At 37.9% G+C, this 15,847-nt stretch overlaps 1 protein-coding gene across 9 annotated transcripts in view; it reads left to right on the forward strand.

Moving 5' to 3' along the window:
• LOC306886697 (protein numb homolog) overlaps positions 1–15,847 on the forward strand; it is a 71,782-nt gene that overhangs the window by 18,476 nt on the left and 37,459 nt on the right. For 8 of the 9 annotated variants that reach the window (XM_079444019.1, XM_079444016.1, XM_079444020.1 and 5 more), the window contains exon 2: positions 14,380–14,519. In XM_079444019.1, the coding sequence (XP_079300145.1) occupies positions 14,394–14,519 (126 nt within the window). In that variant the 5' untranslated portion in view covers positions 14,380–14,393. Of the gene's footprint in view, positions 1–14,291; positions 14,520–15,847 lie in introns of all 9 variants that reach the window. The other variant, XM_079444015.1, reaches the window with a different exon arrangement.

Consider the following 15,847-nt stretch of genomic DNA (forward strand, 5'->3'; position numbering starts at 1 on the left):
TATCTATGAGTTTGCGGATATGCTCTGCCCTGGCAGCTTTCAGAGCCTGTCTATAGCTGGACATACTGTTTTTCCACGCAATTCTAAAAACTTCCAAGTTAGTTTTTCTGCATTTGCGCTCAAGATTACGAGTTTCTTTCTTGAGAGAATGGGTATAACTGTTGTACCATGGCGCAGTACGTTTTTCTCTAACCTTTTTCAATTTGAGGGGGGCAACAGCTTCTAATGTATTAGAGAAGATAGTGCCCATGTTGCTAGTCATTTCGTCTAGTTCATGTGTATTTATGGGTACACAGAGCAGTTGAGATAAATCAGGCAGGTTATTTGTGAATCTGTCTTTGGTGGCTGGAACAATAGTTCTGCTCGGACGATAACGCAGAGCCATATAATTAATATAAGTAATGCGCAGCATGCACGATACAAGGAAATGATCAGTAACATCATCACTTTGAGGTACGATATCTATATCGGTAAAATCAATTCCATGCGATATAATTAAATCTAGTGTTAAAATGAAAGAGTTAAACCCCTCGAATGATTCAATGACAAATAAAATTTTTACAGTCACTTGTCACCACCTAGTGGCGAAACGATGCAATCGACACAAACGTTATTTAAAGCGCCACTTACTTTCAAAAGATGAGTGGCTCTATTTTGATCGCTACCATAGACATCAATGTTTGTAGCCGAACTATAAACTTTTATCCCACTATTTCTATGAATGACTGTAAGACAGAAATAATACTGTGTAGTTGAAAAGACTGTCTGTGAAACCTAAACACGTTAACTGTCTGCTCTCTGGATCCGCAGCAGCACGAATGCAGATTTAAATGTTCCGGTATGATTTTTCCATGTTTTAATAGACACGGGCGAATCGTTGTCATTTAGAAATTAGATCGTGTGGGTATTTGAATCGAGATCACGATCTTTTAACGATTAATCGTGCAGCTCCTAAAAGGTAGACACAAATCTGCCATTTAAGCAAGTAACAGTGAAACAATGGTAATGTGTGTGTGAATAGAGTATTAGCAAGCTAAGCGAGATTAGCGGCAGCCATGCTGCCGATGCTAATGGGCTATAAGCTAATAGCAGACTCGAGAAATCAAAATAAAATTTGTGATAACAAGGCGCTCTGATTGGTTTTGTTTTAGACTGCTATAGGGGATATATTCACACGTTATAGAAACGGAAACGATAGTGTATAAAATTGTTTTTAAGATAGAAAATAGACGATAAAGAATCAACTTGGAGCTCAAACTCAAAACAGGCAGTCACAAATCAGCGCATGCGTAGTATTGACTTAAGCCTTGGTGTCTGTCCGAGGGCTTTGTCAAGTGAAGGTATGCAGACCTGCCCTTCACAGATAACACGGAACCGTGACAGAGCCATAAACACGTGCTTACTTTCATTTAGATATGCAAATGGTGGTGCCTTTGTGTGCATTTCTTGCTCTGCTCTCATAAATGGTTTATCTGTGGTACCGTATACTTCACAGTGGTCATTGATGATGGTGGATACACAGTGGTCAAGCATCTGGACTGTCTCCTGTAGAGACTCCAGTACTGTTAGTGGTGACCTGTGAAGTACGGAGATATACTTTCATCGGCGCTTTTCATCCTTACAATGAAGCAGATAAGTTAAGCAGAGTACTCGATGGCAAAACCAGCTAAATCTCGTGATTCCCACAGCAAAATACTTTTAATTTCATAATACTTTTATTCCACTTGGACTTAAATTGATCAAAAGTGACAGCAAATGCATTTATGTGATTACAAAAAAAATCTTAAATGTTGTTCTTTTGCACTTTCTATTCATCAGATAATCCTAAAATATACCACGGTATGAAGCAGCGCATGGTTCAACAGTGATAATAACAAATGTTTCTTGAGTTTCATGAGAGAAGAGACTGGACTGAACAGCTGCTACCATTAATATTGTTTGCTCAGGAATTTTTTAATATAGATATTGGCATTCTAAACCACCTTGCAACCTGTGCTGTTATTTTACTTGCCTGATGGAGACTCAAGCTTTTCATATTTGTGTTTTCCTTAATGGTTATTCTCTAATATGAGGTAGGAATTTTTAGGCACCTCACATTTTTATCCAGTTTTGTTTCAGTGAGCCGCAATCTGATTCCAGAATAATCTAGAAATAGTTTCTTTTAGACGTTTGACTGTTGTTGACATCCACTGAATGTTCAGCATTCGAAATATAACATCTATGTAATACTGCACTTTCTTTCACGCTTCTTGATGTCCAGTAATGTTATGTCAGGAGGCACCTCAGCGGGTTTTGGTTGCCAGCCAAAGCTCAGTGATCAGTTTCAGCAGCTTACAGAGCGTTATTCCATCGTGAGACTGACGGCACCAGAGAGATCTGCCTCTGCACCTGTCTGTGTGTGATTCTGTCTCATGCAGCGGTGACTGCACACAGACACACAGTTTATTAACAAGAAGTGTCAGTTAGTTTCTTTGCATTTGCCAGAGTCATTAAAGGAATTAACCATGCCCAGAGCCCCACTGATTCTCCCTCCCTTTTTGTCCATCCCTCCTGCTCTTTCACTTGCTCCTGTTCTTTCTCCATTCTGGTATGCAGTTTTTCAGGGTGAAGGGCATATCTGAACTCCGGGAGTCATCAACTTTTGGACAACTAATAGCTCATCTAGTCATTTCTAGTACTACATTCATCTTTTTGGACTGTTTGATTTAGATCTTGGATAAGACTTTGGTCATGACTGGCAGCACTTCAATTTTGAACTTAAATAGTGCCAAAACACCTCAAACTGTCTCTGAAATATATATCTATGCAATATGAAATATTAGGGCTGGGTAAAAAATCTCGAATCTTAATCGATTCTCATTTTTACGAAAGATATCGATTCTTAAATCCCAAGAATCGATTAGTCTAGCTTGTTTTCATTTTTCAGTTAATCTATGGAACATTGAAGCGCACCTCCCATCCAAAAATCGCAATAAGCATTGTGCGTTGGAACTTTTAATATGAAACAAAGTCTTAGATTTCAATTTATGTCCAATGTATTGCAGTATTCAAACAATAAATGCCGTTTTGGTGCTGTTTAATGTGGAGTGACCGATCGCTGTAGCGCTTTAGTGAACTGATCATCTCCTCCGATTTAATACCAGTTACAGCACAAAATAAACATGACTAAACATCCTAAGGTAAGTTAAAAGAAAGAGTACAACTTTACAATCCGTATCCTGTCTCATCTTATCGCTCAATCGGTGTTTCACAGAAAAATAAACTGTAGAGAGGGGCATTTTGTTTTTATGACAACCACTATTTAAATGTGTATATTTAAAAAAAAAAAAAAAAAAACTAACTGAAATAATTGTAACTTAATAATTATAAAAACTTCATTAAATGCAATTCGAGCAGTTGTACAGCACAAATCAGTCAATTTTATTTTTCATACAGAAGCGCGCGTGAAGCTTGCAGTGATATTAACATCTGCCGCCTCACTAAATGAGGACATAAATACATGAACTGCTCAGAGTCACTTCATGAGCATTTGTCCGTTTCATTTGAGTAAAACTATCCTCATCATATACACACAGAAATGTAAAGGCATTTACGGCAACCTGTCAAAATAAAACTTCGGGTTTCAATTGTAGACATTGCGGCCTTCTAAAATGATTAAAACCTTATTTTTAAGGAATACTCATAAAATGTCTTCAATGTTTTAATTGTAATATTAAATCACCTTTATTTTCCAAAAAAATAAGATTTAATTTTCATTCATTAAAAGATAAATGAAATGAATGTTTTTATGCCGGGAAAAAAACGGAACAACTTGTTTCTTGAGACATTCGCTGAATCCAGGTGCCACTTTGGAAACTTTAGTGTAATGGCACTAGGGTTGGGCATCGAGAACCGGTTCCAACTTGGAACCGTTAAAAAAATAACGATGCCATTGGAATTGTTTATAAAATTTGTTTTCGATTCCGATCATATGTGGTAATTTTCTCCTAACTTACATGGGCTGCAGCTCCTAAAACTAAAACTCATATTGAATCAAAATAAAATTATCCTCTGTGAAATCAAATGAGCCTGTGACATGTTTTGACTCCAGCCCACAAAGAATCGGAATTGAGAATCGAAAAGAACCGAAATCGAAAGGAAGAATCGGAATCCGAATCGTTCAAATCAAAACGATGCCCAACCCTAAATGGCACTTTACAGTCGTAGTGCAGATCACCACCTAGTAGTGTTATCTAAAGTACAGGTACATTGGCACTAAATTGATACTTCAATTTGAAATTTGTAACAATACCAGCCTTTCCGCAGGATGGTAGTCCCAAGTACCTGCTCAATTCTTGATTTATGAATTGCTTTGCTATAACCAACAAATTATAAACACAATGTAAAGAGCAATAGACCTGCCTCATATTCTGTTTCCTGTAATGCATTTCTATGTTTTTCAGTTTTCTTACCCTTACATTTACCTCATAGAACCGAAAGTTGAGGTTCTCTGTTTACTGAGCAAGGTGTGTCACATTATCTGCTTTCTGGAAGTTTGATTATAAACAATGAGGACAACCACATCTGAATTTTTAGGACCATTCAATTGACAGAGTTTAGAAAGCTTGTGTGTGTCAGGCCTGCACATACACTGCTCTTCTGTGTGTGTGTGTGTGTGTGTGTTAATGTGGGTTGTTGGTTACTGATATGAGCAGCGTGTCATCTGAAGGCTTTGGATGAGATCCCTGTCTGACAGCAGAGCTGATCCCATCAGTTTTGTGGTCTGTGTTTTAGGGGAAGTGGTGTGTGGCCAAGTATGGTGACCCATACTTGGAATTTGTGCTCTGCATTTAACCCGTCCAAGTACACACAGTAGTGAACATACACCCGGAGCAGAGGGCAGCCGATGCTGTGGCACCCGGGGAGCAGTTGGGGGTTCGGTGCCTTGCTCAAGGGTCTCACCTCAGTCGTGGTATTGAGGGTGGAAAGAGTATTGGTTATTCACTCCCCCACCTACAATCCCTGCCGGACCTGAGACTCGAACCCATGACCCATGACCCAGATGTCCTACACACACAGAAACAAAAGAGCTGTCAGTTCAGTCAGATACTTAGACAATTAGAGACCTTTCACTCTTTTAATCTATATGATGATAAACTGTTTAATTTATTTAAAGATAGGCTATTTTAACTCAAGCCATATAATGATTGTAACATGCTAAAACATATTAATATAATAAACGTCACAGAATGACTGCACTTATTAACATAGCAGTCCATTCATTAGCATAAATCAGCTGCTCATAAGGTATTAAACTGCTCAAAAATATATTCCAATACTTTCTCTCGCAATTATATCGTTGGATAATTATACTGTATATTAACTGTGGGCATCAGTGAGCCGCTATTAATATGCGGGTCATTGAAAACGCTTTTGAATTCGTGTGCACGCGACCGTTTTACTTTCACTTTGGAGATTCGCTTTCACATATTTATACTATGGAGCGGCAGTATTTACCACACATTTTACAAGATTAGATGTTTGTCAGTGGTGCTCAGGATCTGCAAAGCATTCGCCATAATTCTACTCTGTTGCTGGTAAGTGAAACCGCATGTACTGTAATGTAACAGACTATCTCTAGCATGCGGCTAACCATATGTCCCTTTAGTGGCCCCATAGAACACGTTATTAATTTTCCGTGCATTTCCCAGTACGGATTCAGCGCACCTCTAACCCAGTCGGGGATATTTGTGGTCCACACAGAACTCTTATTTGACATCATTCTTAGTTGCAAGTCTACAGCGTTCACGTAAGATAGTGTGTTCTTCTGTTGTCTTTGACAGCTTTTAGGTGCGTTATTGGTAACGCTTGAGCATCACCACCGCATCAGCACCGAAAACATGGGGAATTTTTAGACCAATATAATCGCACAACCTATTCGATATTCTATGAATAAATTGACTAATCGAATATTCTAAAATCGTGACCCATCCCTAAAGTCAACTATGACAAGCCTTTCTGTGGTATGGACACTGCCAACTTTGATATTTACCTTGATTTTTACTGTTGCTGCCACTATGGTTGCAGGCAATAGAAAAGCGCTTAAAAGAGCTTAAAATTATTAAGTAAATTGAATTAAATTAGAACTTTTTTTTTTATGAAAATGAAACTTCTAAATGTAGTAGTAGTAGTAGTAGTAGTAGTAGTAGTAATAATAATAAAAACAACATTTTAGAAATTAATTTGATTTACCACAGTTTGGGGAAAATTTCATAGACCCCTACAGACCAAAGATTGTGGCAGCAGAAGTAGTTTGTTAGTGGTTTGTTCAATTGTTTAATTACTTTATACTTGGATCAAAAAGTCGTATGTTATGCATAAGACTTGTCAGTGACATTCTGTGTGGTCTTCAATGTGATGAGATGAAAATATTTGCTTAAATATTGCCAGTAATATCATCTGTGTTAAGGGCATTTTGGATTTTTATTTTTTTTTTCTTTTGTTTTGAGTGATATTTCTAGTGAAGGTTATCGTTCTGTCCTCTGTTCTGGCTGCTCTTCTGTGCAACGCTCTGTTCGTTTCAATAGATTTGCTTTGCTTGGCTGTAATCGGCTGTTTCTAAAACTGTCTGTTTGTCACGGCTGGGAAAGAAATGAACCAGCAGTTACACCACATTCTAGATCCAGAAGAGGGTTCCCTTCCTTCCCAGCCCCTTTTCGCTTCCCGTTGAACTGTGTCCTGTTATGTAAGATCATTGACTCACTATAGTCATTGACTCAGGCATTATGCAGCAATAAGCATCTCATGACCTCATAACATTGCATAAAACTAAAAAAAAAATCATTAAAAATAATGAAAAGTTAAACTTTATTTTATAGTGTCCTTGTTTAGGGCCCTATTAAATCTTTACGTTAACTATTGTAGTTAACTAACTAATGTAAGCAAATGGAACCTTACTGTAAAGTGTTACCATTATTATTTTTATTAAAGGGGTTACACCATTATAGTTTTGTATTGTTTGTAGTGTGATCAACGTTTGCACAAGTAGTAGATGTGTTATTGAAGTAAAACGTAACATTTTAATTATATTTTGTTAAAATGAACGAAATGACTCTGTCATGAAATTGCTGAACGAGACTCAAAGGTCAGAGTCAGTAAAATGATCCGAAATTCCCATCACTATTAGCAAGTTCTGCAGCTAAATGCGGCTAAAGTTTACAGTTTTAGAGAACGGCTCGTCACCCCATGGAAGAGAGGGGCGGGGTCAGCAGAGCTCATTAGCATTTAAAGGGACATTCACTGAAACGGTTCACTGTGAACAAAGCTGTTTTTGACAGGGTAAAAACGTTTTTGTTTTGAGAAATTTTAACCAGAGTTTATGGACTTTTCATTAAGACCCTAAAGAATCATAACTTGTGGAAAATGGGCATCCGATGACCCCTTTAATAATAAGTGTTAGCCGCTCAATGGCTGGGAAAGCATGTAGCCCCACCCCTAAAGCATGGCTTTGGCTGAGTCAGTGTGGCTGAGTCAGTGTTGCTGTGTCGGGCTGGTCAAGATCTCCAAACAAAGCAAGTGTATTTTCAGTACAGAGCCCACAGTCTTATTCTTTTGGAGAGATCAGCCTTATTTATGGTTGTCTCTAATCAGTGCTGTCTGATTGATAGTAACTTCTCAGTATTTCAGGCTTTATGTAAAGATCTTTTCCCATCATTACATAAGCAGACAGTGACGCCTGAAATTGCTTTTTCCAGCTTAAATGCATATCTTAGAGATTTTATATTCATGTGGCGTCTGACATGGAGCAGAGCCACGTGGTGTTGTGTGGAATGAGAGCTTTTCTGAGAGCGTCTCTCTCTCTCTCTCTCTCTCTCTCTCTCTGTCTCTGTGTCTGTCTGTCTGTCTGAAAGCGCTTTTGTCTTCCTCTCCAGGTTCCTTTTGCAGGAATTAATAAGTGTTTTCCGTTCCTGGAGAGATGATTTAAATAGGTTCTCTCGGAGGCCAGCACTCATGTGTGTTCTGTGAGCCGCGTGACTGAGGCAGCGAGTGGCTTGTGTCTGGCCAGAGCTCAGCTAAATGCTCTTCTACTGCACTAATGGCCTCATTAACACACACAGAGACAACAGGCTGAGTAAGAGAGGCTCGTCCTTCATTCACTCACACTGTTTACTCATTCATTCAGTCAGTCCTTCTCTTTCTATTTTATTCACTTACTCATTTATTTACTTCATGGACGCACATGTCTTTTGACACTTAATTGAACTGATTTTTTTATTGTTTAAAACAAGCAAGTGTGAGCAATAGTTAACTCCTTGGTTAACTCCCCCTTTGGAGTCCGTTTCATTCATTGCTTCATTTAATTAGTTTTATTTTATTTTTCTGGTTTCTGTTGTATCCACCTTATTCCTAAACGCAGAAGTAAGCCTATGGTCGAGACTTCCGGTTCATTAGCCGCTATATGGAAATAACGAGAAGAATAACAATGTGCAGTAAATGGTAAATCTGTTTGCATTATCTGTTTGCTGCTGTGTAAATGTAATTTCTGATTGTATGTGCGAGAAGATTTCTTGCAAATTACTTCAGAGTTGTAAGAGCATATTGATAATGGTGTGTGAATGAAAGAAACTTATGAAAAACACTGTTTCTTGTGAATAACAGATGAATCTTTTAAATAAATAAATCCATCAATTTAACGGCAATTAGAGCTGAAAAGAGTGAAGGTTGTTAGTGGCTGTGCTTTGAAGTTGAGCCTCCTCACATGACTCGGTGTGCTGTGTTTCTGTTTCCCACCGGCTCTCACACTCACTTTCTCTTTCATTGGCTTTTATTTCACCCCCTTGACACCAGACTCACTTTCCCACACACTGCACAGAGAGACACGAAATGGGTAAAAAAAAGACAATTCACTGACAACCGATTGCAGTGGCAAAGCAACAGGAAGTCTGTCATAATGTGCAAGAGAGACTGATGCAGCTTCAGTCATCATCCAGTATGATTTCACCAGTGTTTCACCAATTCGTTTGAGAAAAACTACCGTCAGATACACACAAACTCAAAGCTCTTTACTACAACATGCCAACAGCATTAATACTGTTTAGTAGAATGTACTTTCCAAAGTAATGATGATAATCTTTCATTCAAATTTTTAGGATTTATTGCATAAATCATATTTTTCGGGGGTTTTTTGCCTTCATTCAATTACCACTGTAATGATAGTAAATTTGTATTAAATCATGGGATGTAACGATTCGCTCAACTCACGATTCGATTGACAATTTTCTTTTACAAAATGAGATTTAAGACAAATAATAAATTAAATGTCCTGTCGTTATTGCTTGGACAAAATGCTGCACATTTCTTTGTGAAATTGAAATATAACACTATTATAATATACTAATATAGCACTTGCATATTATTGCTCTTTTGTTGTTTTTGATTGCGTCTATTTTCCTCATTTGCAAGTCGCTTTGGATAAAAGCGCCTGCAAAATAAACGAAGGCTTTGTCTGTGTTATTTGAGTGTTTAATCTTATTATTATACATTAGACACTCTATCCTCCAATTTGATACTGTTAAGTGCTTTGACACAATCTGTATTGTTAAAAGCGCTATAAAGGTGACTTGACTTATTTCCATTTAAAATTAGGCAGACAACCACTGCATTTTAATCATGATCCAAACAAAGATGCTGCATACATGCAACATGAGCAGGTTTTGATCTAAATTAGATTGTATCATTTCGATATTTGAAGCAAAAACAGAATGGTCTGACTTCAGTTTTCTGAAACTATACATAAAAAATATCTGCATGAACCGAAACGGCAGACGAGCTGAATGAGACGCAGATTCACTCTCTGCCAGCACGTGGCGCTTTAAGCGTTTCGTTGGTTTCCGCTGTAAACAAAGCAGCGCTGCACTTATGAACTTTAATATGCATTATACAGAGTCAAGATGAAAAGAAAAAATACCATCTAAACTTTTCTAAAGACAGTCAGTTCCCCTCAGACATGCTTTCATATAGTGTTGCTTTCGTCAACGAAAATTGTGACTAAATATCGTCAACAAACCTTTATCACGTGACGAAAACGAGACGCAACGTAAATGCTGGTCATGTGACAATGACGATAATTAAATATATAATGCAATATTGTTGACGAATAAAAATGAGACTAAATGTTTTGCAAAATAAAAACTATGCTAAAATGTCTAATTTTCGTTGACTAAAACGAGACGAAACTAAATATTATAACGTTATTTCATCTCGTTTAGTCGCATTATTATTATATTATTATTATTATGATTATTTTGCAGTATTTTTGTTTCCTGTGTCACTTCTGGGGCTGCATCAGGTCGCACTGCGCAGACGCAGGTGATGTCACTTCCTCAAGCCCCACTCGTGGCATTATTTAGAAGACGACAACAAATATGTTAACATGTTTGGTTGGTAAAATAAATGTTGTAAATTCAAATCAGAGCGTCTTCCTTGTCTGGCATGGATGTATTCTTAAGTCTATAAGGTAACAATAATATAATAAGATAACCTTGTTTGAAATGGGTTTGGCTAAAAAAATGTTGGTTTCGTCTATACTACTAGCGCAGTGGTGGGCCGTCAGGGGAAGCAGGGCTTTCTCTGCTGGACCTATAAATAACAAAATTGTGTGAAAAATGTTTTTATTGATTATTTAGGTATCATTTTCATTTGTGTAATGTCCACTAAATTGCCTATGATTAGTTTAGTTGAGGTTGAACTGGAATATCCTACATAAAAAAAAGTCAGAGGCCAGCACTACAGATAGTGCTACCCTTTTGTTGAAAGACGTCACATCTGATTTGTTACGAGCATTAGTGACCGAATCATCAGCCAATCAAATTTTGACTTTCAATGACAGCCCGCCCTCTGGGTCCAGCTGCGTGCCCAGTGCTACCCCCAGCTTTAGACCGCCCCTTTAATAAGGGATTTCCAAGGTACGAACATGAAAGTAAACGAAAAGAAAATGACAGCTGCAGTCATCGGCGCCTACACCAGATCTTGTTGCCGATCTACTAAAATCGTCTTTTTCAAGGCGCTTTTTTGCAGACAAAAGAGAATAACTGAGAAAGGAAGACCTACACCCAAAGTGAATTCGCTAACAAAGGCCAGCAAAGGTTTTATGCGCCATTTCAACGATTGCAATTATGAGTGCTATCAGTGGCTAACAGCTAGCACCGAGCACAAGTTATTTTATTGGCTGTGTTTACTTTTAAATCCGAGTAAAGGGGCATTGAATGACAGACCCATGGACTTTATTTACGAGTGACAGGTGAGTGCTTTATTATTTGAGGAGTATTGTATCATGCACATTGTTATGGAGGTGTGTTGATAATACTGTGGTGTGGTGTGTGGATGTCCAGAGTTTGTACAGTTTTGCTGCTTTGGGCGCGTCGTCGTTTTAGAGTGACATGAATGTGCATAGTGACCCGTGTATTGGCGGATTACTTTTACTGACCATGTAGGGAAATTTACTCTGCATTTAACCCACCCCAATCTAGCCTACTATTAAAATAGTTGATCAGCCGTCATTGTTTGTTGAGAGCCTGTGTGCGGCATAATATGTGCATTATATACATATAGCTGCGTTAGCTGTAACAGAGAGGTGTAAGATGGTTGAAGTTGAGCTTTATTGTCATTCTGCTACATACAGTGGAACGAAATACTGTGCCTCGCAGGACCACGGTGCTACATAAATACAGACATACAACAATGAAGTAAAAAACACTATAAACCTATACACAACTAACCTTGCTTACTGAAGGCCCTGACTAAAACCCCACGGTATGCCACTGCCACTAGGTACTTATACTATATTGACTGGGTTAAATAGAATTACTAAAAAGAGACTAAAATGCAGTTTTCGTCGACTAAAACTAGACGAAAATAGTCATGGATAATTCTGACTAAAATAAGACTAAAATGCTCAGATTTTTAGTTGACTGAAACTAGACTAGACTAAAAAGAGAATAAACCAGACTAAAACTAATAAAAACTAAAATGAGCGCTTCACACAAAGACTAGACTAAAACTAAAATTTAAAAAGGCTGCCGAAAACAACACTACTTTCATATAAACTCCTACCCCTAACTGAATCGCCATTTGTTTAGCGTCTCAACCGATATGAATCGATTTTCAACCGGCTCGCGGTTAATCGTTACATCCCTAGTTAAATCATAAATTCAGAAAAAACAACATAGGACCCTATTACTGTAAAAAAAACAAAAAAACATTTTCAGTTCAATTGATTAGACATGATTTACTTATGAAAATTTAATTAACCCATTCGAATGGAATCCAGACAAAAAGTGAAAAATGAAACCGATAACAGAGCTGTGAACAGAGCTTTAGACTGAACCAGAACGGAGAGAGTGATGTCAGAGATGAGTGCTGGCAGAAATCTGTGGAGTGGTGTTTTTCAGTGACAGAGCTTCGCCCGTGGCCTGCAGTCACTCTGACCTAAATACAGACGAGCAGAGGAAAGCTTTATGAAGGACTCTCTCTCTCCTCTTCCTCTGGGCTGCTTTCTTCTGTGTTTCTCAGTTTCTGTCCTCTGACAGTAGATGAACTCATTGGCCGTTTGATGTCCCACACTCGCGCGCTAAGCTTTTCCTCTGCATTTTCTTCTGCTACTCTGTGATGAAAGAGGAACGGCTGCTCATGAAGTGTCGAGGTTTATATACAATACCATTCAAAAGGCTGCATTCAGTTTTTGAAAGACTTCTGCTCACCAAGACTTAGATTTAGTTACAAATACAGTAAAAAGAGTGAAATATTATTACAATTTAAAATAACGGTTTTCTATTGTAACATATTTTAAAATGTAATTTATTCCTGTGATTTAAAGCTGTATTTTCAGCATCATTACTGCAGTCTTCAGTGTCACATGATCCTTCAGAAATCAGTCTAATATGCTGATTTGCAGCTAAAGAAACATTTTTTACCAGTTTCAGTGTTGAAGACAGTTGTGCTGCCAAATGTTTTGTTGAAAACATGATACATTTTCTTTTTCACGGTTCTTTGAGGAGTAGGAGTCTGCAGCATTTAGTTAAAATAAATATATTTAATGTTAATAATGTTAAATTATATTTAATTTTGATCAATTTATGCAACCTTGCTGAATAAAATAATTCTATTAATCTCATATGGCATGTGGGTAGTTACTGTATGTTTGGTTACAGTTGCAAACCTGTGTGTGGTTTTTGTTTCTGTCACTCACACATCACACACAAGCTGGGCTCGTCTAATGTGCTATTGTGTCTTCCTCCTTTGAAGACAAGCTGTTTCTCACTGCCTGCCTGTGTGTGTGTGTGTGTGTGTGTGTGTGTGTGTGGTTAAGCGTCTCTCCTGGCTCATTCAAATGAGCGTCACGTTATGCTGTTGAAATCTGAGCTTCTGTGGAGTGTAAAAGGCAATGAATCTTAAGCCTGTTTCTGTGCTGCTCTCTCTGAAACTTGTGTGTGTGAGAGTCTGTCTGCTGTCTGGCTCTGCAGGTGACTGACTGACTGCAGTGGCTCTGATGTGACTCAGCGCTGCGTGACTCCACACACGTGTGTATGTGTGTGTGTGCATTCAGGGGTGAACGCCACTCGGATTATTTGTGAAAAATACTATCAATTCCTTAAAGGGATTGTTCACCCAAAGATGAAAATTTGGTAATTTACTTAACTCATGTTGTTCCAAACCTGTGTGAATTTCTTTCAGCTGTTGAACACACACAAAAAAATATATTTTTAAAGAATGTTGTGTATGTTGGTAACGAAACAGCTGATGGTAGCCATTGATGCATTGTGTAGATAAAAATACTATGGAAGTCAATGGCTACAGTCAACTTTTTGGTTACCAACATTCTTCAAAATCATACAGGTTTGGGACAACATAAGTGTGAGTAAAATGTTCATTTTTGGGTGAATAATCTGTTTATGTTGCTGTTTTTTATCCTATTGATTCATTTTCAAATGATCTTTTTCTAATTTAGTAGTAATGTATCAAATAAATGTAATTTTAATTTTAATGCAGCATTTAAATAGTCAGCATATAAGCCATCACCCAACTTTCTCTCCAAAATATCAGCATTAGCCATCAAAAAAATCCATATCAGTTGACCGCAATCCAGTATCAAGTAGATGCTAAAAATTCTAGGTAGCGATGCCAGTGTTTTTACCGTTTCTAGTAATCGCTCAATATGGTATCTGAGCGCTATACTGGTGCTGGTATTGACTTCTGAAGTTTTGATACTATGTCTGTGAAATCATCTTAATTTATTGTTTTACTTTTTCCAATAGTTTTGGAATTTTCAATCATCAGTGGAGCAGATAATCAGATGTCTGTCTGTTTGATCTGTCTGAAACGTCTCCGTCTGTCTGTCTGCAGGAGGAGGTTGAGCGATGAATAAGCTACGGCAGAGTTTCCGGCGAAAGAAAGACGTTTACGTGCCAGAGTCCAGCCGGCCGCACCAGTGGCAGACAGACGAGGAGGCCGTTCGCGGGGGCAAATGCAGCTTCGCAGTCAAGGTAATGGACACACACACACCTGTGCTGCTGAGGCACCTGCTTCTGTCAATCATTCTCATGTGCTTAATGCTAGAGATTACTAGAGCTTTGAGGGACTGTCGACTGCTGTTGTGTCTTGACTCTGACACGGATCACCCCATGCCAGGAACCTCACAGTGTGTGTGACCCATTTTGGAAAATTCTCGATATGGAAACCAGGCATTGTGACAAGAATAGCTCAACAAAAATAATAAAAGCACAGCATTAAGATTCAAGATTCAAGATTCTTTATTCGTCACATACACAATTATACAGAGTGTAACCAGCAGTGAAATGTAAGTCAGGTCCACTCCAAGGACAGTGCAATTGTATACAACACAAATATTAAGAAAAAGAAAAGTAGAAAAAAATAAAATAAAAGATAAAAAAATATAAATGTGCTGGTCAGTATGTTGTTGACATAAATACTAATATAACAGGAATGTGCAAAAAAGTTGTACAGGGTATTTAAATAGCAGCAATATGAGGTAGAAAAAATTATGAATAGCTTATAGATATTGATATTTACATGGAGTCAAGTGATGTTATGACACAGAGTTAGAGTTTAGGAGCCTGATGGCCTGGTCTCTCAGTCTCTCAGTTTTTGCCATCAGGCTACGGAAGCGCTTACCAGATGGAAGCAAAGTGAATAGACGGTTACCAGGGTGATTAGAGTCCTTGATGATTTTGACAGCTCTATTTTTGCAGCGTTTGAGGTAGGGATGCAACGATACCATTTTTTCAGAACCGATCCGATCTGAAAATTCTGAGTATCTGCCGATACCGATCCAATCCGATACCAGCGCAGTTTTTTTTGTTTTAAATCGATGTAGAATTTCTATACTTCTGTGTGTGTTACTCTTTTGTGTGTTAAACACAATCTACTACATATCAATAACTTCATTTTAATGAAAAATAACAAATGAAAAAATATATAATCATAATCTATGACAAAAATAATATTATAAACTTGGTTTATAATATAGCTAGGGCTGCAACAACTAATCGATAAAATCGATTATTATCGATTATGAAAATCATCGACAACGATTCTCATTATCGATTAATCGGGTCTGCCCACAGTGTACGTCCAACTTCAGCTGGTTAGTCAAATTACGGCACTGAATAATGCATTTCTATGGACAAAATGCATCTAAAAATAGTGGAGGAAACAGAATGAGATTCTGCCGGAGAAGCACGTGATCCAAGCTGCCCAAAACATGATAATTCTTTATTTTAAGCTTTAAGTTAATGCATAAGAGTAATGGCTTGCCCTGTCAGGCGCTTTGACAGATGCGTGTGCGTCCTCA

Source organism: Barbus barbus (genome assembly GCF_936440315.1).
Source record: "Barbus barbus genome assembly, chromosome: 20".
Lineage (NCBI taxonomy): Eukaryota > Metazoa > Chordata > Actinopteri > Cypriniformes > Cyprinidae > Barbus > Barbus barbus.